Raw genomic sequence first — 25619 nt, forward strand, 5'->3', positions numbered from 1 at the left:
TAAGGTCACAAACTAGAAAAAGAATTACAAATTATTTTATGAAACATTTAATGTTTATGCTGTTTTATGCATATATATTCTCAAAGGCATTTTTGCTTCAAAATATTCATCTTTTTAAACAAGGGCTTTTATTTTTTGCGAAAGTGCCAAAAGGAATCACCGGATGTGGGTCTTGTTCTCCTTGGTTCACGTGCCCTTCACATCCCTAGTTCTGACAGAATAGGTAACGCTTTTATTGTAATGTTGTCGTTTTTATGTAATGTTGTCATATTTATCGCGTACTATTTATGTATTATACATTATTATACATATTTCCGACATTTTCTGTGTTATAGTATGATAAATCCAAGGGAATGCTAAAGGCTAATCTAGCTACTCATCTAATTTGTAGAATTATTATGATACCTTTGTCAACGTGTATTTATTTATTCTATTAAGGATGTTAAATGCTGTGCTGAAACAGTTGTGTTAACAGATGAATGATTGGTGTTTATTTTATATTTCATTTCGCCCACAGCATCCGATAATAATCTAACTATGGCAGCTCAGGTCACTGAATCAGATCAAATTAAACAGGTAATAAGAGTCTTGCAGACATTATCATAAAATTACTCTAGTACTTGTTATAAAATCGTGTTCAATAACTGTTGTATCTGTTCAGTTTAAAGAATTTTTGGGCACCTACAACAAACTGACAGAAAACTGCTTTATGGATTGTGTAAAAGATTTCACTACAAGAGAAGTCAAACCAGAAGAGGTATGATGTGCTGTTCTAATTCTGTTGTTATTGTTTTATATTTCCTCACACTTTTTTAAAAGCACTAATAATACTGAGGTTTCTGAATTAATTGAGCCAAAAGCCCAACAGCTAAAATCCTTAAAGAATTAATAATATAAATGTATATTTCCAGACCACGTGCTCTGAGAGCTGCTTACAGAAGTACCTGAAGATGACACAGAGGATCTCCATGCGTTTCCAGGAATATCACATCCAGCAAAATGAAGCATTGGCTGCTAAAGCTGGCTTGTTAGGACAGCCGCGGTAATCAACTGCTATTACAATGGACTCCAAACCAGTACGCCACTCTTTCTGTTTCAGTGTGGAGAAGGGGTCTCCAAACTGGACCCCGCAGAGGACAGAGAGACATGGGTGAAGGCGTGAGAAGTCCTCATAGCTCCATCACATCTTCACATAACGGGATTGAGGGGGTTTCCTTTCAAAAAGGACGGATACTCAAATATTGATGGATGCAGATACTGATTTGTTGACATGCTACAAAATATTATCACTTATTGAGTTTATTACTGAATGTAATTTAACTGAAGAAATAAACATGTTTAGGAAAGGTGAACTTTAACGTTTGCATTACGCACTCAATGCAAGATTTTACTTTGGAGTAAATGTGTGGCATGAAATTTCTGCTTTAATTCAAGCTAATAAAGACAACGTGATGAATCAGAATATTTCAAAACTTTATTAGAAATGAGAACTCTTATTTTACATAAAGATACAATAGCTTTGCTTAGGAACCTAATGCCTTCATTCCATTCAGTCCAGGAATCTGTAAATAAACTGAAGTCACAGGGAAGCAAGTTTTCACAATTTCATCTCATCGGTGAATTAATCGATGCCTACAGCATAAAATGTTCAACATATCATGGGTTCATCACTCTAGACAGCTTGGTTTAGGTTCCTAAATGGTTGAGTATATACAGTCTAAAGATGTGCTAATGCTTCTACCAACTTGACATAGAAAAGGAAAATTAATATACAAAGATGTACTGTTTAAAAAATAATATAAATCATTTTTACAGTTTGTGTAAAATGTATTTTCAAATACATGGTTTCGGAAGATCTATTTACAATAGGAACAGTAAGAAACCCCTGGGCTTAACATACTTGTGTAATAAGCAACTGATTTATTCAATTGGTCAAGAACTCGAAAAGAAAACAAGAAGAAATCTTTAAATTAACAAACAAAGTACCAGCAAATCAAGGGGACAAAAAGCAGGCCACCAGTTTCTGGTGTTCCGTTAAAGGTGTTGGAAATACCTTGGGTTATTTGGGCCCAAATGAAATGAACCAACAGGAAAGGACACTGTTTACTGCATCACATTCAAACGATCAAGATGACCTCACAAAATTCTCATTTTCCTTCTACCCCACCAACTGAACCGAACGTGGGAGGATTGTGTGATCTCATCTTGTAAAAATTACAAAAACTATGTCCACGGACTGAATAAATATATTTAACAAGTTGCAAGATAACACCTTTATTTTACACAAAAATGTCAGCTCTAGAAATCTTTCATTAAATAACTTCACGGCTGTGATATATACTTTTTGAAATTTTCCATACTAAAATAAAAACTCTGCAATTACATATAAAAAGACAAAATACAATTTGCAAAGGAAATTAGTCCACTGAAAACAGATTTGTCTCGTATTCCACTGTAAACATTTGCTCAGGTTTTTTTCTGTTTTCATTTTTATTTTCTTAAAAAGTCAACAAAAATAGTTTTTTGCATAATTCTCTGCGCCCGCACACCAAGATAAGTGGAAGACGCCGGCTGTGGTTTTCAGTAAACTACATTCCCTTTTGCAATTGACTTTGTCCTACTTTTCCAAAATAGGGCACTCTGCTGTAACACATGTACTTTGGCAGTTCTGATGCAGCAAGCACATTACAATTGACCTTTCATTGAATAACCATGTCCAGCTGGTTAAGTGACCATTACCTAGGGATCTTACATGAGGTTCTTACCATGTTCTGATAGAGGACCGTACAAATGATTGACTACTGCATCCAAATTCAGAATTCTGTTCAGGGTTTGTAGAGAACGAAGTGGAAAGTGCCATTGGATTCTTTTTGGATGGATAAATTGTAAGCTTTTGTTTCATAGATTACATTCAACCCTCACGTAGAGTCCGTTCCCTGGTGCTGTAGCGACAGTGAGCGAGTGGAGGCAGGATCAGTTTACAAAGTGCAGAAGGTGAGGGTGGCCATAGGAATCGGAGGAGACATGGAGGCGGGCAGTCTAGTGCTATTGGCTGCTTGCTCTGGCTCAACAGTATGCACGTCTCCGAGGAGGCAGCAGGATGCTGAAAAGGCAGAGGTGGGACGGGACGGGGAGCAGGCGTGGCATCACCTGCACTCCACGGCCACAGTGTTTTGAGTGGGGGAGGCTGAAGACGGACTCATGCCTGTGTCGGACGAGCCCGATGATGTGGATGCCGTGGTGTGGGACACTGTTGATCAAAAGTCAAAGGTTAATTCAAAATGATTTTTCTTCTATACATCTGAAATATGACAATCAAAAATTGGCCCACGTCAGAATAGCTGCAAAAATTTGTACACATTGTGTCCTCACTGACAGTGAGATGTTGGTATGAACAAGTCTTCCCTCACTTATATCACTGTGCAATATAGATCTTTGCTAAAATGGCAACAACTTTTATCACATTAATCACATTATGACATACTCAATGACACAATTGAAATAGTACTGCACATATCTAAGAAAGCCTAGTTAGGGTCAGAAGGCCAGAACAGGACTGTTCTTCAGAGCACAGCTGGCGTAATTTTAACAGTATTTTCACAACATAAAGGAAAAGATCAAATTAAATATTTATATTACTAGTATCAACATGTCTAACTGAGCGTCTCCCCCTCTCACACACACTGCTGCGTAAAAAGATGTAGAACTTATTTCCATGTTATTTATTTGATGGTTGTCATAGTAGCAGTTTCACATGAGGATTAAAATCCAAAATTCTGAACACTCTCTAACACAGTGTCTACACCGGACTCGACCTGCTCAACGCGACATGACAAAAGACGTTAGAAATGAATAAGATCTCATTATAATTTAAAGATTTTGTCCACACTGCATGCGGCTCAGCGCTACAATCCCATTAGAACAAACCGGTTGTCATGTCGCGTCTGTTGTAGACACGGTGTAAGAATCTGTCAGAGGTTGTGTTTCTGTGTAATGGCAATTCATTGGAAAAAAATTTTCTTTCACAATAAATAAGTAAAATAAAAAAATCCCCTTTATGCTATAAAATCAAAAGCCAATCCTACCTTCTCTTTCCTTCTTTTTTAACCTTTTCCGCCTCCTGTCTATGGACGCCACCTCGGACTTGAGAGACATGTAATACTTCCTGATTTCCTGCAGCTTCTCTTGCAGGAATGAAATTCGCTCCGTGCTCGACATGTTGTCCAGCTCAGCTGTGGACAAAAAGAAGCAGGATTCAGTCAGTACAAAATTCATACTCGACTACAGAAATTACAGCACAAAGGCAGTCTTGTAAATAGCTTTGGATGAAAGTGTCTGCTAAATACTTAAATGTAATGAATTCACTCTCGAGGACAAAGATGATAAATCGTCCTACATATAAACCAAAGTTTGCCATTAACTCTTCCAATACTGGCATATTTAAAGATTTTTTACCATGTTTTACATCAAAACATGAACCACATTATCTTTGATGCATATCAGCATTTAAATCGCACACCATTGAAACTGTAGGGAAGTAACTGCAAGTCTTATGGCCCGGTACAGATACTTCAGGGAGGTTATTAACCTGGCTATTACCTGATACTTTTTTTAGTATAACCTCGGTAAAGGTTCCAAGCGTGCTGTGTACTGATCCCCAAAATGTGACGCAGATCACTGATTGGGCAGAGAGAATCTTTACCAGCGTCATTGAATTGCAACAAATGAATACGCATTTTAGCACGTGGCATTTCGTTATATGCTTTGTTACAGTAATGTAGAGATTGAGACCCTTAACGCAATGCTACATTAGTTAAGCCTAGTGCGCCATCGAGCAAACCAAATGACTGTTGTCTGCTCTTTCCTGTAAGATTTCCCAAACTCTCTGGTATTCAAGGAGTATTTTGTTTTGCTGCCATCCGCCATCTATATGTTCTATTACTCCTGTGTTGTGCATGTGTTTATGACGCATTCACAAAGATGCTACGGCAGTAGAGGCGTTACACCTATGACGATTCATTTTTAAATCCCCACCCACTTTGAAGCGGTACTATACTGCTGTAGAAAAGCAAAGTGAAGTGAGCCGTACCGAGCGGACAGTACCATGCCATTACAGTACAGCTCAGAATTAGTAGTAAACTGCATTTTATTCATTGGGAAGTTGCACAGCCAAATGTCTGCCAAACTAAGTTTATGTATGAACATCTGCAGTTAGCAAAGCATGAGAAACCACAACGTTAATGTGTCAGTGTAACTTTTGAAAAGCTTCAAGACTCACTCAGCTGGCAGGACCACTTCTGTGCGCGGGGGGAGGGGACAGACTGCTTCTCTTTGTGCTTGTCTTTCTCCATGTCTTTACTGTTGGGAGAAACCAGAGCAGGTGATGGAGAAAGCTTCTGACTCTTGGTTAGGCTGGAGTGCTTCACTGGGGTTAGCTTATTTGAGCTGTCCATGGCAGACAGGTCCTCACTGTCGCTACTGTGACCTGGAGACATTCGAAGAGACGGTCAGTGTCATTCAATGCAAGGCAAGTTGATATAAAAGTATGAACAACACTAATCATGATACTTGTGATTGATAAGCTAAAAATGTACTGTGACAAAATAGAACATATGAAAACTGGAGCAGAGGGGTCAATCAGACAGCCAAGAGAAGTGTGACATCACATGAAATCAGCAATGTTAGCGAAACCATTCTCTGGTATCATCATCTCAGACCTTATTCGTTTTTCCAAATGAAATCATATTCGCTCGCAAATGATAGATATTGACCAACAAACCGATAACTCACCTGCTCCATTCTTTTCTGTTTTACAGACCCCGCTTGAACGTTTCTGGCTGCGTTTTTGCTTCTTGGCCGATGAGACCGTAGTGCAGTCGGATAATCTCTTCTGACCTAAACATTCAGATTGACAACAAAACCAATGAAAAGAGTTACAAAGTCCACATCATCATGGACAGGCAAATGTCATTCATATAAATATTCAGAAACTTCAAACCGACCTCTGTCCTTTCCATCTCGTTCCTGTACTGAGATGCTGGAGTTACTGGAACTGGCGCTAGCGTCAAAGCTATGAGTGGATTCATTCTCTCCAAGACCTTCCTGTGACTCCGCCACACTGTCCACCTCGATCGTGGCATCGCTTTCGCTTTTAGTGCTGTGGGACTCGTCGGGGCTGGGGGTAGATGACGGGGAAAATAACCGGGGAGGTCCCACCTGAGCCAGGGCATGAGGAAAGTGGTCGGAAGTCTCCATTGGCTGAAGCAGAGTTTTCTCTTCCTTCATCATCATCAGTAACTCTTCACCAGATGGTCTGTCCTTCTCCTCTGGGTCATCTAGGTCCACTTCATGGCAAACCAGCGCTTCTGGGCCTATTTGAGGCATCATCTCTTCATTTGTGGCTGTTAAGGAATCCTGCAGCTCCAGACACAAAGGTTCCACCCTGATGTGCACCTCTCTGGTGAGAGCGGGCATCTCAGACTTCACCTCCAGATCTTTGCTGGGTGATGATAGTTTTGGGGTAGAATGATCTTCGAGCTTCTCAGCTGGCTCAGGCCTCCTCTCAGGCTCCTGTGGTGATGTTTTTACTGGAGACAGCATTTTGGGTTCTTCTTTTCTGTCCAGGCGAAGCTTCTTTTCCGGCGACCGCTGTTCAGTGGTTTTGCGTTTCAAAGCGCTGCTTCGTTCTGGAGGGCCGACGTCCTCCGTGGCGGAGTCTGTGTCCGAGCCGGGTGTCTCGCATATTCTCTCTGCAGGACTGCTATCGGGCGTTTCCTGGGATTTCTTAGCAGGACGTGGAGGAGTGCAAGGTTCCTCCGTCACTAAATGATTAGCAATGGCAGGTGTTTGGGTAGGAGTCTCTGACCCTGGGTCTCTCAGCGGAGGCCTGTTCGCTCTTGATTTCAGAGACCCGTCATCAGACTCTATTAACAGGGGTGTCTCTTCTTCAGGTTTGTCACTCTTCTGGAAATTGGGCATCTCTGCAGGACTGTTGGGACATTCTGGCTCAGACTGCGTGGATTCTGGAATTCTGCTTTCTTCCTCCGGAGGCTCCTCTTTCACCTCCTCTTGTTTTTCTGTTGGGGGTGCATCAGTTTTCTCAGTCCAATCTGGCTTCGGCTCAGGAGAGTCCTCGCATTCGCTATCATCTGAAGAGTTTCCTGAATCTAAATCCACATCAAGCACATTGTCATATTTTACAACTAGCTAGACTCAAAGTGTACTGTGACAAAAGAGAACGTATGAAAACTGGAGCAGAGGGGTCAATCAGACAGCCAAGAGAAGTGTGACATCACATGAAATCAGCAATGTTAGCGAAACCATTCTCTGGTATCATCATCTCAGACCTAATTCGGTTTTCATAAGCTCTTAGTTTTTTTTTATGCATTTAAAGCATGTTAGCACTCACAGACAACTTTTAGACAGACGCTTAGTAGCTTACTGCATATCAAGTATTTTATGTCAAGCATATATATATTTACATCTATATTTTAAAGTAGAATGCATTTGTTTTGGAAACCAGAAACATTCAAAACAATAAATCTTTGTCCCCAAGTACTTCCTCCGTATAAAGCATTTAAGCTGAAAGCATTGCTAGCTGCTTTTTGGACTTACCATTAGACCCTCTGTCAGAATCATACATGCCAGAAGTTCTCCTTGTGCGTCGACGAGGGGTACCTGTGCAAACATTTTCCATGGTTAACCATAACAGTTCATCTTATTCAAGAAATCTGACTATACACACAGCATCTGACAATCGTACCTTCTCCATTCGGCAGGACAGATGCATCTGTGGGCCGCGAGTTCTTGCTGCTGGATCGACCCTCATTGCTGGGGGTCTTGGACACGCTGCGGGATGTGCTTGGAGGGGTGGATTTGAGTGGAGGACGACCACGTCTTGGTGCTACTTTGACCTGTTTATCTTCCTCTTTCTCTTCGTCCTCTTTATTCTATGGTGAAAAATCATGTGGGCTTTAGAAAATGTAAGAAGTCCTCAATAGTTAATAACAACTCTTATTTTGCTCACCTTTTTCTTTTGTTTTCTCTTTGTTCCACCCTTTTCGACAGGCCATATTATTCTATCGGCTTTAACCCATTCATCATATCTGTTAGAAACAAAACATAAAAACCTTATTTAAATAACTGATTTCAAATTATACATATATATTTGAAGAATGGGAAATGATTGTGAAGAGCATGTTCGATATTTTAAAGAGAGGGTATCTCGTGAGAGGTGTGCCAACAAATTTCATCTCAAATATTTAAATACTGGACAGTCTACATGTAATAGGCCAAAGCTTTACTAAGTGAAAGCCGAACATCAAAAGCTGGAGCAGAGGTTAATCAGACAGCCAAGAGAAATGTGACATCACATGACATCAGTCAAGTTAGCGAAACCATTCTCTGGTATCATCATGGTTGACCTCATTTTACACCTTTCATTCTCACAAACTTCTAATATTTAGGCACAAATAAAAGGCTGTGAGAAGTGTCAAAAGCTTCAAAGGTCAAAACACCTCATCAAGGCACATCGCTGTCTCACCTCACGTTCCAGCCGTAGTAATGCACCAAGTAGAGAACATCGCCATTATCGGTCTCAGTATTTTTGATGTTGGCCTCATAGATCTTCTGTGTCTTTCCCTTGCCGTATTTCACTTTGACTTTTGTGCCAGCCAAAGAGTGCTCAGGGTCTTCACAGCCATCACATTCCCTGTCATCTCTGTCACACAAATGCAACCCATCAGATTTATCCTCCACACAGTGAATAATGTTTGCCTTTTGATGAAAATACGTGAAAGGACACTATGACATTTAACAGAAATCGGAGTTGTCTTTGAAATACTTTGACTGTATTGCTGTACACAGCACCTCTGTAGAGTACATGAGACTTTTTTTTGTAAAAATCCAAAATGGCATCAATAATAACTGCTAATTATTTGGTCATCTGGCCTTCCCTGATGCACAAAGTAACGCACTACAATAGATTCAAAGGAAATATAAAGCTGTTGATTTTCACTTATCTGTGCTTCTATACAGAGATCAAACGCATATAGTTGTCTTAAACATGTTCATTAAAAAAGCCCGTTTAATTCTAGGGTCAGAGAGAATGTCTTCACAATCACAAAACACTAAAAAGCATCTGTTCTTGGTGCCAAAAAATAACATTAGCTGACTTTGAAGAACACAAAAAAGCTTCTTAAGTGTAGAACATGGTCCCTTCAAAAGCAATAAGAAAGGACTCTGAAATCACTGTTAAAATGCAGAGATTGATCAGACAGCCAAGAGAAGTGTGACATCACATCAGATCAGTCAAGTAAGCGAAACCATTCTCTGGTATCATCATTTTTTACTCTGCAGGAAAACCAATTTCATCCTGACCATTCACTTTGTGAAATATAAAAGTATTGAACAAACTCTTACGAACCTGTCCCTGAATTGGAATCTCTCTTCATCGTCCTCTTCATATTCGTCATCCTCCATCTCCTCATCATCAGAGTCTCTATCAGAGTCCTCAAGGAGACGGCTGCGTCGTTTCCCAGGATTCTCTTCATCGGCTTTCTCCTTTGGCTCCTCTCCACTGGCTTCTCCTCCTCTTGGTGACTCCTCAATCACTTGCTCCTCATTCAGAGAATCCCTACCCTCCCCTTTAACCGGAGGCACGGCGCTCCGCCTCCGACCCTGAAGGGTTAAGAACACATTTGTCTTTTAAATCTATAGTGTACAATGTCAATGGGACCTTGCATATGCTTTTTGCATTGACACATTTAATCCTTTACCAGCTTAAAAAAATTGTAAGCCATTTCTTAGGCCGATTTCCTTGAAAAAATAAATACGGTCAACAGCAATACAACAGCATCAGTGTTTGGATCATGTCCATTTTAAGCAGCCCAACGCAAGTTTGGGGATAATAATTCCTGTTTCTCAAACAATGGTAGGGGGAGTGCTTGGAACTTGTTTGAAAGGAGTCATGGTTATGTGCATTTCTGTTTGGTTCAGCTAATACCGCAGAGCATAAAATCTGGATCTGGTTATAAATTGCCATTGAGGCAACAGAATACGAGATCACAGCAAAACAGAAAAATGCATCAAAATCTTATTAATCATGCTTTTTTTCGGTCTGGCCTTCAAGGTTTTTTCCTATAACATTCACAAAAGTTCAGTTCTGGTAAAACATTAAGGTTGCAATTACATCCTTCACTTCCTGCACAACTAAAAGACATTAATCAATTCAAACCAGAAGATGCGTATCAGACAGCCAAGAGAAGTGTGGCATCATGTGACATCAGGCCATGAAAGCGAAACCATTCTCTGGAATCATCATGTGCATTTCCTCCCTAGAGCGTATGAAGCTTTGAATCCAAGGATTATTGCTCTGTGGCTCGCAGGTCAACAAGTATGACAATCCCACATCCTGAGTGCAGCCCTGTAGAAACTCACCCTGGGCGAGCAGCTATCTTTGTGTCCCTTTTCGCTCTCTGCGTCGGACTCATCTCCATCCCCGCTGGTCGCAGGCTCTGCTTTAACCTGCTCTCTCACTTCCTCAGTCGCCTCGCTCTCGTTTATCACGGGCCTTTCGCTCTTCACCCCTGGCAAGCTTTCCGGTCGAGGCTCGTTGTGGTGCACCGTCCTGAACTGGATCTGTGCCGAGCGGCAGTACTCCTCAAAACCGTACAGGTACCTGATATTCAGGACACAGAATGAGTCACTATTAGGAGTTTTTTGTTGAGGGAATAATGCAGAATATTTCGAAAACAATGTCTAAAGATAGCATCTGTAGTGCATTATAACAGATCCCTTTCACATTTCAAGGTTTAGAGCACAGAAATAAACAATAGAAGGTAAAAAGCACAGCTAGAAAATGTTGCCACAGTTTCTACGATGGATTAAAGCTGAGCCAAAGTTAGAATTCACTTTCACAACAGCTATCTCTGAAGTTTTATGTCAAGGATATTTATTGAAAGGGAATATATTATATATATATATATATATATATATATATATATATTTATGATGCAGTGCACTATTAAACAATTAAAAGGGTCATAATTTGCATATTGCATTTCTTACATATTGCAATAAGAATAATTTATTTTCACCAGCAAGTTAAAAAGAAATTGCTTGCACAAGTGGCTGCTAAACATTCAATATGACCGTGTCTACACCGGACACGACAGACTTGATGCGACATCACAACCTGCTTGCTCTTAATGGGTTAGTCACGTCTCGTCGCGCCGCATCCAATGTGGACAATCTTTGAAAATATAATGGGTCCTAATGCGTTACTAATGTCTCATCTGCAGAGAATCCTGAATCTAAAAACAATGAAAGTTATCTGTCACCTATAAATCCAAATCAAGCACATTGTCATATATTACAAGTTACTAGAATAAAAGTGTACCGTGACAAAAGAGAACGTATGAAAACTGGAGCAGAGGGGTCAATCAGACAGCCAAGAGAAGTGTGACATCACATGAAATCAGCGATGTTAGCGAAACCATTCTCTGGTATCATCATCTCAGACCTAATTCTGTTTTCATAAGCTTTTTTTTTTATAGCATTTAATACTCACTCACAGACAACTTTTAGACAGACGCTTAGTAGCTTACTGCATATCAAGTATTTTATGTCAAGCATATATATACATTTACATCTATATTTTAAAGTAGAATGCATTTGTTTTGGAAACCAGAAACATTAAAAACAATAAATCTTTGTCCCCAAGTACTTCCTCCGTATAAAGCATTTAAGCTGAAAGCATTGCTAGCTACGTTTTGGACTTACCATTAGACCCTCTATTAGACTATTTAAAGGGTCATAATTTGTATTTTGCATTTCTTACATATTGTAATAAGAGTAGACTTATTTTCACCAGCAGACTAACAAAAACTAGCTTGCACACTTGGCTGCTAAACATTCAATATGAGGGTATGAACACAAACAAACGTGTTTTGTGTTACACTGTGTCTACATCGGACGCGACGCCACAACCTGCTATTAATGGGTTTGTCGCATCCAGTGTGGACAATATTTGAAATTATAATGGGTTCTTATGCATTTCTTATGTCATGTCGCGCCTGTTGCGTCCGGTGTAGACACAGTGTTAGTTTATGTACACACTTATGGATAAGTTAAAACTTTCCATGGAGATTAAAAGCAGGCGACAGATTCTATCCATAATATATAGGTTAAAAACTATTTATTAAGCTCAGCAAAGTATCTGTTTACTCACTAAACAAAAATAATTTTGCTAGGCTTTAAAACACTATCTGCTGACAAACATAACCCAAAGCAGCAGGAATTGTGCAAGCATGCACTTACTTTCTGTAAGCTGTTTTCACATTGTATGAGGCTGCAGAGTTCAGGACCGGGATGCCAAGATCCATGTAGATCTGCTTCCAAATGGATCCGCTCTCAATCTGTAAACATCAATAAACAGTTCTATTACCAAACTCTTCAATAATGACTTCTAGTAATGGTCTTACTGTAGAGGATATTGTGCTATGCACATCCAGCAAACATATAAAGCCAAATAACACATTTTTGTTTCCTTCACTCGATGAAATGAAACCCAAAGGCCAACTTTCAGTTCACTTTTGTCAAGGTCTAATTTCTCACTTGCATAGAAAAATAAACAATTGTAGGAGAGTCAAGAAAACTCACATTGTCACAGCCGCCATGTAGATAGACCAGCCGGAAGAGCTTAAAGAGGTTAAGATCTTTATAGCCCAGCACTGGAGGTTTGTTAATTGGAGTCCCTGGAAGAAAAATAAAGGAGGCAGAGAAGCATTGAACTAAAGTTTGCCATGGGGTCCTCCATAAAAAAAAAGTTTCTGTGCCTGTTGGGCCACACAAACAAGAATTAAGTAGAGCAATCTACCATGTTCCAAGTACCCCCTAATGACCGCCATAGTAAAATTTCATGAATAATCATTCAAATTAATAGTAGAGCTGTGAATTTTTATCTTTACACTTTGTCCTCCAATTCTGATGTATTATTTATAAAACAAACACTTCTTATTTACAAGCTGTTTTATAACTAAACATGATTTCCATGTCTTTCAAGTTAGTCACCAGTAATAGTGGACACAAAACACTTTTCTGTAGTGCACACTTAACAAGGCTCTGTATATTACTTTTTTGGGGATTTATTAACTTTGTGGGGACTTGCAGAAAGACTACGAACCTATAAAGACGAACAATGAAGAAAGAATATTCAACACAGAAGATAAATATTTGTATACTTAAAGGTCAAGAGAATATAACATGACAAACAGAGACTCACTTTCACAACAGCTATCTCTGAAGTTTTATGTCAAGGTGATTTATTTAAAAAGGGAATATAAATATTTATGATGCAGTGCACTATTAAACTATATAAAGGGTGCTAATTTGCATATTACATTTCTTACATATTGCAATAAGACTAGATTTAGTCCAGTGTGGAACATTTTTTTTAAATATAATGGGTTCTAATGCGTTTCTAATGTCTCATCTGCAGAGTATCCTGAATCTAAAAACAATGAAAGTTATCTGTCACCTATAAACCAAATCAAGTGACAAAAGAGAACATATGAAAACTGGAGCAGAGGGGTCAATCAGACAGCCAAGAGAAGTGTGACATCACATGAAATCAGCAATGTTAGCGAAACCATTCTCTGGTATCATCATCTCAGACCTAATTCGGTTTTCATAAGTTCTTTGTTTTTTTAATGCATTTAATGCATGTTAGCACAAACAAGCAACTTATAGACAGACGCTTAGTCGCTTACTGCGTATCAATTATTTTATGTCAAGCATATATATATATATATGCATCTACTTGAGGTTAAATCAATGAAGAATGTGTTGTGTATATACTTACATCTTTATTTTAAAGTAGAATGCATTTGTTTTGGAAACCAGAAACATTCAAAACAATAAAACTTTGTCCCCACTCGTCAAAACTAAATCACAACACATTCTTCATTGATTTAACCTCAATTAGATGCATACGCGTGTCGAATTAACGTTTAACAGCAATGATAACAGCTTTAAATAGCGGTTCAAGTGCAGAAATGCTTAAGAAGCTTCTTTTATACACAGCTCATCGGTAGAGAGAGAGAGACGCACAAGCGTCTGTCTGCTCCTGCTCTGTGTTTGAGCTTCCTTTCACACATCTGAGTTACATCGACCAATGAAAAATAAACCATAATTAATACAACTGTATTAAATTGCGCATAGGTTACATATATTTGGTAATTATCGATCATATATTAAACATTTTACATATTTAAAACAAGAAATGAATATATAGTTTTTAATTTCCTGTCTTTTCATGTACCACCAGGGCTTTCTTCAAGTACCACTAACGGTACGCGTACCATGGATTGAGAACCACTGATCTACAATATTCAGACATCAGTGGGATTCGCTAATCCTGATTTTCTTTTTTTTTTGTTCAGTGTAAATCAATTCTATTGGGGATGTGCAAACATTACCTCTGTCCTCCATAAATTTGTAGAGCTGCTGTAGAAAATGGTCCCTCTCCTCTGGATCAGGTTCATCATCAGGCTGGTTAAGAAAGACACAAAGGCCCAATTAATTCATAAGATAGTTTCTCTATAATATCAGTGAAGCAAAATCATTTATAAATATCATTGTCACCTAATTGCTAAAGAATCCATAAGTGGTGGTAGGGTCAAGTGCTAAAACAAAGTTAACATTCAAGCCATGCAATCATATCTTAAAAATATCATCAAAAGTGTGTTGTTGCTAGTATTAGTCAACAATAACAACATTTGAGTAACCGGTTGTAATACTAGCAAACATTTTCTATAGCAATTTAATCCCCTTTTAAATCCTATTGCAGTACCACAGAAATAAAAACTAGAGATCGCATCCCAACAGTGTATCCCTATGTGTGTGAGAAGGGGAGACTGGAGCTGCGAGGCTGGGTGACTGACAGAGGTGGGTAGAGTAGACAAAAATTGTACTCAAGTAAAAGTACTGTTACTTCAGAATAATATGACTCAAGTAAAAGTAAAAAGTAGTCATCCAAATAATTACTTGAGTAAGAGTAAAAAAGTGCTTGGTTAAAAAACTACTCAAGTACTGAGTAACTGTTGAGTAAAGTCTGATTTATTTTTTAACAAGCATTCAATCAGACAGACAAAAATACAAAATAAAAATGTTAAAGCTAATTATAGTTCATCAAATCAATAAAATAAATTAAAATTAATTAATTAGTTAATCACAAAATAGCTTAATTTAAAATAATCCAGGTAAATTCAAGTACTTAAACTCACACACACACAGATATAGGTAAACACTTTGTGACTTTTCGATCGCGCCCACGCCAATCTCTCTCTCTCTCTCTCTCTCACACAACATACTAAAGCATTGCAATGCAAACGCAGCCTGCTTCAAAGCTAAAGCGGGACTACAGATTAAGTGTCCCTAAAGAACCCACGTATCTAACAGTAGTTCTGCATTATATTAATTAATTTGCACGCGAGTTTTATTTATTTTTATACCGTGTAAGTTATTCTCTGTGTAAGTTAAATGTATGCACCGAACCGTGACGTCCATACCATTTCGGTTCAATACAAATACATGTACCGTTCCACACATAATATATATAGGAAATGTTTAAGACATATGTAACTTTAAAGACAAACATTCGTCTATCCACAGCAAAAAAAAAAACCATTTTAGAACACAAACCGCTACATGTTTCCTCAAGTTAGATGTTGAGTTGTTGAATGCTGAAATGTCCGTTTGTTTTGGGAGACACAGAAGACACCGCATAATGTAGCTGCTGTTTCGCACTTTTACTAAGGTAAACATGCTTTCAATATGAGGCCAGGGGTGTTCCTCCTCGGCTGTGTCTGCATTGCCGATGGTTGATTGTGACATTTTTGTTTTGCTACGACTGTAAACTTACCCGTCCCGCCGAACTCCGCTGAGATTGAATATGGTCACGTGACGAGACTGCGCAACTACGTTTGATTGGTGAAACAGAGGCACATGGTAGAGCCTTTGGCAGAAGTCTCACTCTCTGTCAAAATAAAACAATGACGCGTAGAATATCAAAGAGGTCAAAAGAAAAGTAACGAGCTTATTGTAGCCTAATGTAGCGGAGTAAGAGTACAGTTTCTCCTTCACAAATCTACTCAAGTAAAAGTAAAAAGTATAGTGATTTAAAACTACTCCTAGAAGTATAATTTTTTCAAAAACTTACTCAAGTAAATGTAACGGAGTAAATGTAACTCGTTACTACCCACCTCTGGTGACTGATGTTTCTCGCTATCATTGCGTCGGTCACAGATCAACTCAGCTTATCATTGACAAGTTAACAGACACAACACGAGCACATTACTGCGATGCGCTTATCGATTATCGAAGTATTTGTCATTAATACAGCTATTGCATTGCAGGCTGATTTAAGGTGTGGCTAAAAAGGAGTCTGTTGTTTAGATTGTAGAAGTAAAACGGCAACTTTGCTTCAAACCATAAACTTTCTTTTTTTTGGCCTTTTGCATCTTTGCATGTATAGGACAGTGGTGAGTGAGACAGGAAATTATGGGATGAGAGAGGGAATTGGAAGCCCGGAAAGGACCACGAGCCGGGATTCGAACTCTGGATCGCCGTAAGTGTTGCTGCACAATACGTCGGCGCACAGTCCACTGGACCACTTGGCGCCAACTTGGAAGCCATAAACTTAAAGAAAGCATCCACACGCTCATTGGTGCTATCAACCATTTACAAGAGCATGCATATATAGCATCTTTCCAATGACAACACTCTCAAAAATAACCCATCTTTCCCCAAAAATTATTTTCTGTGATGTGAACGACCACCTCCAGAGAAGAGAGAAGACTCTTTGAGATGAGCTCAGCCCTGCCCACCAATAATCTGGCACACCTCCACTGGGCCTCATCCAATCCCCACAGCCTTTTCACAACCAAAGGAATGAACAGTTGCCATGGGAACGTGTCAGAAAACCAAGCAAATGGCCATTTGTCCAAACTCGGGGAGCAGAAAGAATGAGACATTGTTGCATGGAGCTTGGGGGCTTTCCCACATGCTGGGACCATTCAGTGGTCTTAATCAAGGTGTGCGAGAACATGAGATGTAAAGAGCCGAGTAATGTCTTCGCAAATCAACAAAAATACCAGCACTGGGGCTCTTGGTCAGTGCATGGCACCTGTGAATGTCATTATACACCTTCATAACTCCTGGTGCCAACCACTTTAACCCAAGCTACCTTTGCAACGCTACATGCCAAACACTGTGGACCAGGACCACATGTTGAAAGCAATAGTATAAAAAAAATAAACAACACAAATCAACAAAAGATGAATGCTGACGATTTTCCGAACACTTATTTTTGGACCACGTCGAAAGAAAACCCTGTTGTTGTAAAAATTTATTGAGCGAATTGGCAATGATGAGAAAGTTAAAGTCTTACCTCTTCTTGCAGTGGCTCCTTCAACTCTTCCTCACTCTCTTTGCCATCACCCTCATCTGCTTCATTTTCTTCATCACTGCTTGAAGACTCCAAAATCTCACTTAGGTCCATTTTCCAGCTGTCAGGGATCTGTTTGGACTGTAGAAAATGTTGTGCTGCTTCAAATCCTGTCCAGAGAAAAAGAAAATGTGGATTAGAGATCTGATACCCGTGCGGAAACCAGTTAATGAAATTAACCAAGGTAAGCCAAGGTCTCATACCTTTCCTGTTCGAGTATTCAGGGTTGGGGATGGTGTTGATGTTCAACTCCTGAACTTCTTTGCGTGCCACTGTGTGACTATAGATGACAAACAAAACAAAAATTTGTCAGCATGTTCAGGTTATTTACTGAAATGTACCATCATTTTTAATTCAATAACAGGGCTCGACATTAATGTTTGACCGGGACAAGTAAATGGGCAAGAGAGAGAGAATGTTTCTTGCCCGACCGGACAAGTAACTTGAAAAAAACCCACTCAGGGCTGTACAGTGCGATATACAGTATATGTAGAATAATAAGAATATGTGCAATAGACAAAGTGTTTGAGTGCAAATAACTAGATGCAGATGCGGAATAAATATGTCATCTAGTTGTTCTGCGTGTCTGAGTGAGTGAGGTGCATAGTTTAACATACTACACAAGTGATGGTCGAGTCTGGTTCTGCACTGTATGAGGGTATAAAAGACATTAACTTAATCTCCAGAGTTGTTAAGAGAGTTTCTTTTACTAGCATTTTAGTCTTTGAGTGAAGCCATCGTCAAACTCAAGCGTCTTCCCGATGACTCATCAAAATAAAAGTCCCGTTAAGTTTAACACTCAGATGAAAGAATACTGTAGTGTACTTTAGTGTTCTTCTCTCAGTGCTTTCCTATGGCTCAGTGGTTAGAGCATTGCGCTAGCAACGCCAAGGTCATCGTGGGTTCGATCCCAGAGATTGCACATAAAAAAATAAAATAGTATAATGCAATGCAACTCGCTTTGGAAAAAAAGTGTCTGCCAAATGCATATATGTAAAATGTATAGTATTTGCTGTAGAAACATGCAGTGGCCTTGTAGTAAATGTTGTAGCATATTTTTATTTATTTATTTGGCATCTGTAGCACCAGTGCCATGTGCAAAAAAAAAGTTAACGTAGAGCCATGACACTAATAATAATTACTGCTTTACTTTGTTCTATAGCAATCACAGAGAGTATACCCAAATTCAGGCAGCCTCAGTGGACACTAGGTAAATCCCTTAGAAGCTAACTTGACAAATCAGAATCCGAAATGATTATGAAACTTCAAATTAAATATAGTTTTAGGACAATTAATTTCTTGCAAAGTGAATGACCAATTAACTTGTCCGAAGGACAACCACGTGACAATGCTTACTGAAGTATGATTTGTCATATCCAAAACAGTAAACAGTAACAGCAATGTTTGAGGCTACTCACAATTTGGAGTCGGCAAAAGATCTCACTAAACATTGGTCCTTTTTGATAGTTATGTCATCATTGCAGCTTGGAGATATTACCTTCAAAGAGAAATAAATAAATAAATATCTTTAAAAATCTAAGCAGTGTAGTAACTGACAAGAAATACACAGCGTATCTCACTCCAATCAAGTCTTCTACACAATCTCAGATTTACGTTTTCAGCATTAACAATGTAACTGTCTCCACACTGGCTATGTCCATATGCTTTAAAACATAAAAGTGGGTAAAAAAAGCTATCCAATAAAACAAATGAAGCCAGGACTAACCAGGGCATAGAACCATGAATTACTATCCGAACCACTTTCAATACAGGCAACTTTCCCCAACAGATCATCATTGAGCCTCCTCCTGTCATCATCATCATCTTCACTCGATGAAGACTCCTTTTCATCCTCTGCACTGCAACCCATCAAAGAAAGCAGTAGAGTTTTAATCAATTTGTTTCTTCGTCACACTGCAACACTGGCAGAACGGCATTTAAGCATTTAGAAAAATAAACGGACATTGCAAAAATAAACCAGCTCAGAACCAAATCAGCAGATAAACTTACATTTCTGAGATAGTAAGTATAATAGGTCTAGTTTTAACTCCTCAAACTGAAATGAGAGTGACAAGCATTTTCCAATAACCTCAGTGTGAATTAAGCTGATAACACATAATTTGCAATACTTACTTTGCATCACATCTTTATCCACAACAAATATTTATTACACTCAGTCACTTTTTGTTTTTAGACATGCAGTCACAGTAATACAGCCAATACAGAAACAAAAATAACTTAAAAGGGGTCATACTTTTACAGCACTATGTGGACATACTCTAACACTCGCAAAGCAAAGCTTCACATAAAGATGTCAAACACCAGGAGTTAAAATCCATAAATACTCACACTGCCTGTGAAGACCTTCTACCTCGGTTTGTCTTCTTTCCAATGACAGGAGTGCCAAAGTGCTCTGGGTTAGTCAGGGGCAGTTGGTCCAAAGTCTGTCAACGAGAAAGAGATGGAAAGCCAGCAAAAAGAGAAAGAGACCACCACAAAGAAACGTTAGCACAAATGCGACAAAGCAAAGACAACACTTCACTTTCCAAGCAAATATTTCAGACCTCGCTCTCTGCAAAATGCCTCTCGCCTTTGAGACACAACGACGTTCTTCTAAGCGTCTTCTCATCTCCATCATCAAATACTGCAACAAGAAAGAAAACAAATTAAGAAACCTAATGACAAGTTTGGTTGAGACCTAGATCACGGTGGTGGTACATAGGAGCAATTAGAGAGATTGAGAGCGAGTGGCTTTATTAGCAGCTCTTAAAGGATATTCCCTTAGCTATGCCTGTACGTACCCACAGTGTACCAGCTGGCATCTGTGAGTTTGTTGATGACAGCTTCAGTAAGTCCGCCCTCGGGGCTCCTCACCTCCACTGTTGAACCAACCTGAGACCCCAACAGAAACATCACATCACTGAACTGTTTTTGCAATAAACCGCCTTTGCAAAATATTATGCTAAATAACATTATACCGTTGGATAACTTGTAGAATTAACATTTTTTGAGTCTCTTTTCTGAGGCTGCAACATCTAAAGCATATCTATCATGTAATTAAGCATAAAGGTGACAATATCCTAATAAAATATCAGATAACCTATACCATGATCCAAAATGTGTATTTGTCGTCTGTTGTGCGTTTTGTAATATGTAGTGGGTCCTATTGTGCTGGGTTAGACACCAATCTGCAGTTAATTTAGTCCTCCTAAAAATTGTTACAACACTAAAACTATTCCCAGGTCCTGCGGTACGAATATGCAACCTTCTTCCAATAGCTACAGTAAAGAAACTTTGAAAAAGGTCCTATAGCCATGACAAGGGAGAGACTGCTTAATTCAGAGCAATTTAATTGGGCAACAACAAAAAAACACACATATTTTCCACCTTACCCTTAAAGGACCTTTCACTTGGTCATCTTGGACAACTTGCGACGTGCTGTCTCCTTTAAGCACAACCTGTAAAGAAAGAATAGTAGATGATATTGAAAAGTGCACCAACAAAAGATGGCGAGATGCCAGCGGATAGTAAAAGACTAGTAACAGAGTTCACTGAAGGTAAAGGAATCGGGTTGTGTAACAGACCGCGTGTTCGTCATGATCTTCAAACTTCTTAGCAAGGGCCTACCTTCATTGTTTAGAGCAAATACTTAAAATCTTATTCTAGTAAAACTCAGGAACATGCATCTAAGATTCAGATGGCACATCTGTGTTAACTAAAGCTGTCAGCAGCCAAAAAGTGTCAAAAACCAGGCTGCTTTCGCAGAGCTTAACAAAGTATAACACAGATGACATACATAAAGGATTTGTTTTTAGTTTTAGGTTGAAAAATTTTTTTGTTTGGTGCAAATTAAACCATTTGAAAACGGATTGTTCACTCACGCAACATAGAAATGTTCAAGGTTACATTTTCACTAACAGAAAAGTTTGGAAAGTCATTGGAAAGCATGCCTAAAGCATGATCCATGAAAAATATATGTATTTTTCTTTGTAGGCCATTTTAGATAACTTTATACAGAGCACCAAGAAAACAATCTGTGCTTAGTCAAGATTTAACACCGACACTTACAAAGAAAGTTTGTTTATCCTCCATGTCATCTGACACTAGCTTGACAGATAAGACTTCAGCCTCCTAACTGAACTCTGAACTTACAGATTCAAATCTTCTGAATGAAACGACCATACGCTGGGAAAAGGTTAGAAAAGTTATAACCTAGACGGACAGAAACATTTAAGCTTACCTTAACCTTCACCATGCGTTTAACAGTCTTGATTTTTGCCTCGCAGAAGGCACCGCGGTACTTCGCGCTCACATCCGTCCCCACGGTCAGGTAGGCAGGTTCATCTGCTACCTGTGGGCGTGATATGATAAATAATGTTATAATGCATGAACAGATTTATAGCAACATTTGCGCTCCATATAATGACAATCGCAAGCATGAGTTACAAAGTACATTGTTACATTATATCATTAAAGGCCACAAGAATACATGTTATGAAACAGCACCTTTGGTTACAGCTTTTGCATTGGCATTCATGTAACCCTTTTTTCTAAAAACATGGTGCACTACTTCAGGAAAGAAGTAACCGTATTAAAGCTGCCAATGTGTTGACTGATGACTGCTTGAATCATTCGACTACTTTCTTAACCCCTTACAAAAAAGTACACGAAAATCAAACTTTTCCCTCCTTTCAAGTGATGCACTCATATCAATCTTTTGTTGGGGTTAATTTGAAGAGGCGTCGCCTACGAGAACTGCAGAGGATTCCAGACTCACCTTCATCTTGATGGCTATTTGAGGGAGTCCAGCTCGATTGGTTTCGACTGCTGAAAAAGAAAAACACACACGCATAAAGAAAGAGTCACGATCTGCCACCATGTGCTGAAAAACGTGTCGTATGTGTACGTATGGGAAAGGTTTGACAGCACGCCACTAACGCACAGAGAAAATGGTACGTAAGCTAACGCAGTTAGCCAGTACTCCTCCTCGCCCCTTCAAAATGATCAAAAACACAAGACCAGCCCTTCAAACACACCTTAATCGCTCCACCATGGCTCTGCCACCGATCTGAGTCACTTACAACGTTTCGATGGTGTAAAAACAAAAAAGTGACGGCAGAAAGAAAACACAAGCCCTTCAAAACCCTGCGTGTTTCCTTCCCGCTTCACTCACTATGTGTGTGTGTGTCACGTCGCCATCATAGCTCACACACCGTCCTGCACCATGTCAGCCCCTCCACCATCCACTAAACCCCACACTTTCCTCGCCTACCGTTGTATATATCGTATCTGACTTCTAAGGAGGACAAACGGACGGGTATGTTGGTTATTGACGCCTGTCAATCAAACTCAGACGGTTGGGCTAAATATAGTGAAGCTGTTATGGCGATTTAAACTGTTCTTCGGGTTAGTTCCGCAACAATATGCGAGGCGTCTGACGGGAGACTTTCCGTAAACGATTGAGTTGCAAGTTTCTAACGAGAAAGCAATCGGATTTTAATGTTGTAGTTTAAGTAAAAGTGGTCGGGTGAAACATGAATCCTGAGAGAAAACAAGCCGACTAGCTGTGACTAGCCTCTGCCATTCAATTTTTTTCTCTTCGTCGCCTAAATACCTCCGCTAGAAACCACGGGAAAACGACAAATATGACTTGATTACTTCCGGACAAACGGGATTTAACAAGACATACGTAAATGTTCGGGTTTATTGAAGCGAAATCGTTGTGAGGAAATATAAATGTGTACTTACATGCTCCTATATGACTGCTTCAGCTCAGCATTCGACTAGGTTGCAAAGGGGCATAAACGAAATAACAAGCTGTTGAGCTGAGGCAGTGTTTCTCGGATCCCTATTGGCTGCTGAGGCAACTGTGGGCAAATTCCCAGTTTTGTGATTGGCCGCCAAATGAGCGGTTTACTATAGGCCGCACTAATGTTCGAAAGATGATAGGTGCGTACGAAAGCGGCGCTGCAAATGACGGCTGTTCATTGGTTTTCTTCGATTCCCACTCTTTGCAAATGAAACAAACCTATCCTGCTCTCCAATTGGCGGAACGTAACCCATTCTGTGCCGTCCCGCAGTTACGATAGGTTAAATAGACTCAGAAGCGTTCAGTCTGCTAAGCTCATTGGATGTAATCTTGTATGGGATGTCGGCATCTTTACGGAGAGCGAAAGCCTCTGATCAGTCTGCGCATGTCGAAGTGAAAAGAACATGCGCCATTTTGTACCCAACGTAATTATATCGCATTCTGGATTCGGAGCCCGTGAGATTTCGCAGCGAGTCCTCTGCTGTACGTTCTCTGCTATTCTAGTAAGAATCGCCAATTTTAGTCGTGTTCTAGATGTAAATGCTCTATGTTGCATTTGTAGCGCTACTATTCTGAAAATAAATCGCTTTATATCGGGTCTTCTTGAAAAGGTCTATAGAAAGCAACGATAATGGCGTCTTTGACGTCTTTGCTGGGGAGGACGTCGGACGTCACGGGTTTTTGACCACGTGACGGAAACAGACTAACCAGTGTCACTCCTTAAACAAAAATATGTGTGACACGTTTCTTTTTTTAGTTTGATCTCTTTGTGTGGGTTTTAAAGCATTGTGCATTGACTTGCTATAGAAATGTGTTCAAAACCCTTACTTGTCCTACAAATTATTAGTTATGTTTTTCAGCATTAAAAAATACTACAAATAAGTATATTGGATGAACGTTTTAAAGGGTCTCATTTATATGACTTATGAAGGTATTATCATATTTCAGCTGTGTGCAAGTTAATATAAAGTAATTCACAATGTAACATATATTAGTGTGCAAACTGAATATGTGTAGTGCGTGTATTATTGTACTTATAAATTGTGTACACATTAATAAATATGTGTAACCATCTACACAATTCATTAGGATTTACAGATATTACATAATACAAAGAACATTTCAAGAAACTGCCTTTAAGGACCAGCTTGCCACCAGTACATGAAGCATGAGCTTGGACCTCAAAGAGAACTAATTTAACACAAAATTGTTTATACACTGATACAAAACTCTAGACACTTCTTTTGCCTACATTTGTTTCTCATGGTCTTGTAAAGCTTTTGATCCAGGCCTTAACACTTACATTTTTTGTAAATATGTAAATGTGCATATCTTTCAATTTTGTCACAGTACTAATAATTATCTTAGTTTTCAATGGATGAGTTGTTCCAAATGCAAGAACAGCAGCAGCAGTTCAGCATACATTGCATGCACCTCGTACAGTAGGTTGAGAAAATGCTCAGTGTGTAGAGCTTAAAAAAACATGTTTGAATACTATTTAAATGTTTCACAATAGTTCGGAGACTGTTAAGACGTGTGTGTGTGTAAGCTTTTCCCTTGTAGGGTATGTGACAGTGCTAGAACATTTCATCATAAAGTGCATATATATGACTGTGTATACGCAACATTACATTTAATATAAACAATATGATTGTTTGTTGTTTAAATCCTTATTAAAGCAAAAATAAAGGCTTACATTATACTCGCATGAGCAGCCATGTTGGGAATTTTCATACCCCTCGTTTGAAGTGCGGTCCCGAAAAATCTTTGTTTCAAGGGCTAACGGTATAGGGCCCCTACCCCTCCAACCAAAAGAGAATCGAGACAAAGTGTAGGGGTAAGGGGTAGAAATGGGATTGGGCTTAAAACTGACGAGTGTTTTACCTCACAACTGTAACTCAAAGTAGTCGTTGTAAAATTTAGACTTTTATGATGTACTTTTTAAATTGAAATGCAAGTACCATTGCATGTCTGCTTGTTTTTCCATGATGGTACCGTTGGGCTGTGCATTGATAAACAGTTGCCTTGGGCACCTTATGCTGGTGGTTGGCACAGCTGAGTTGCCCCTTAGCTCAAGGTTCAAGTCCTTGCAGTGTAGACCTTTCTGAAGAACTGTTTATCTATCTACGCCTGATTTCAGGGTGTTTTCTTTGCTCTATGCCTATTCTAGTAATGGACATATTCTTGCATGTATATTCAATGACGCTACAGGTGAAATAAGGTGGGTCTGGTGCCTAAACATGCCACCTCAACTAATGAATATAATTATGACCATGAATCAGAGCTTCTTTCGGTTTTACAAAT

General features: G+C 39.2%; 2 protein-coding genes and 7 non-coding genes across 11 annotated transcripts; 1 reads left to right on the top strand and 8 right to left on the bottom strand.

Annotated features, from left to right (window-relative positions):
* Positions 1-144: 144 nt before the first annotated feature.
* timm9 (translocase of inner mitochondrial membrane 9 homolog) lies at positions 145-1462 on the top strand. The gene is made up of 4 exons (XM_056767578.1): positions 145-223; positions 518-576; positions 662-757; positions 912-1462. The coding sequence occupies exons 2-4, from the start codon at positions 538-540 to the stop codon at positions 1044-1046; spliced, it is 270 nt and encodes an 89-aa protein (XP_056623556.1). The 5' UTR covers positions 145-223; positions 518-537; the 3' UTR covers positions 1047-1462.
* On the bottom strand, positions 1453-25549 carry arid4a (AT rich interactive domain 4A (RBP1-like)). 3 transcript variants are annotated; one of them, XM_056767573.1, is made up of 25 exons: positions 23255-25549; positions 22284-22333; positions 21747-21857; positions 20899-20964; positions 20308-20398; positions 20071-20150; positions 19856-19950; positions 19233-19365; positions 18925-19004; positions 17710-17786; positions 17450-17616; positions 14478-14550; positions 12661-12755; positions 12319-12416; positions 10438-10678; positions 9425-9678; positions 8543-8719; positions 8027-8105; positions 7763-7949; positions 7615-7677; positions 6003-7166; positions 5791-5895; positions 5279-5485; positions 4086-4232; positions 1453-3250 (listed from the first exon to the last, which is right to left on the bottom strand). In XM_056767573.1, exons 2-25 carry the CDS (start codon positions 22287-22289, stop codon positions 3147-3149), a joined length of 3900 nt encoding a protein of 1299 aa, XP_056623551.1. In that variant the 5' UTR covers positions 22290-22333; positions 23255-25549; the 3' UTR covers positions 1453-3146. The 3 variants fall into 3 exon arrangements, with proteins under 3 accessions (XP_056623551.1, XP_056623552.1, XP_056623550.1); XM_056767574.1 differs by lacking the exon at positions 23255-25549 and adding an exon at positions 22543-23238; XM_056767572.1 differs by lacking the exon at positions 23255-25549 and having other exon boundaries at positions 22284-22523.
* On the bottom strand, positions 5634-5715 carry LOC130437449 (small nucleolar RNA SNORD53/SNORD92). The gene has a single exon (XR_008909191.1). It is a non-coding gene; the product is annotated as a small nucleolar RNA SNORD53/SNORD92 (small nucleolar RNA).
* LOC130437450 (small nucleolar RNA SNORD53/SNORD92) lies at positions 7263-7344 on the bottom strand. The gene has a single exon (XR_008909192.1). It is a non-coding gene; the product is annotated as a small nucleolar RNA SNORD53/SNORD92 (small nucleolar RNA).
* On the bottom strand, positions 8340-8421 carry LOC130437453 (small nucleolar RNA SNORD53/SNORD92). The gene has a single exon (XR_008909195.1). It is a non-coding gene; the product is annotated as a small nucleolar RNA SNORD53/SNORD92 (small nucleolar RNA).
* On the bottom strand, positions 9267-9348 carry LOC130437454 (small nucleolar RNA SNORD53/SNORD92). Its single transcript, XR_008909196.1, has one exon. It is a non-coding gene; the product is annotated as a small nucleolar RNA SNORD53/SNORD92 (small nucleolar RNA).
* LOC130437455 (small nucleolar RNA SNORD53/SNORD92) lies at positions 10241-10327 on the bottom strand. Its single transcript, XR_008909197.1, has one exon. It is a non-coding gene; the product is annotated as a small nucleolar RNA SNORD53/SNORD92 (small nucleolar RNA).
* LOC130437452 (small nucleolar RNA SNORD53/SNORD92) lies at positions 11438-11519 on the bottom strand. Its single transcript, XR_008909194.1, has one exon. It is a non-coding gene; the product is annotated as a small nucleolar RNA SNORD53/SNORD92 (small nucleolar RNA).
* On the bottom strand, positions 13592-13673 carry LOC130437451 (small nucleolar RNA SNORD53/SNORD92). Its single transcript, XR_008909193.1, has one exon. It is a non-coding gene; the product is annotated as a small nucleolar RNA SNORD53/SNORD92 (small nucleolar RNA).
* Positions 25550-25619: the final 70 nt, after the last annotated feature.

The sequence above is a fragment of the Triplophysa dalaica genome, chromosome 15, assembly GCF_015846415.1.
Source record: "Triplophysa dalaica isolate WHDGS20190420 chromosome 15, ASM1584641v1, whole genome shotgun sequence".
Classification (NCBI taxonomy): domain Eukaryota; kingdom Metazoa; phylum Chordata; class Actinopteri; order Cypriniformes; family Nemacheilidae; genus Triplophysa; species Triplophysa dalaica.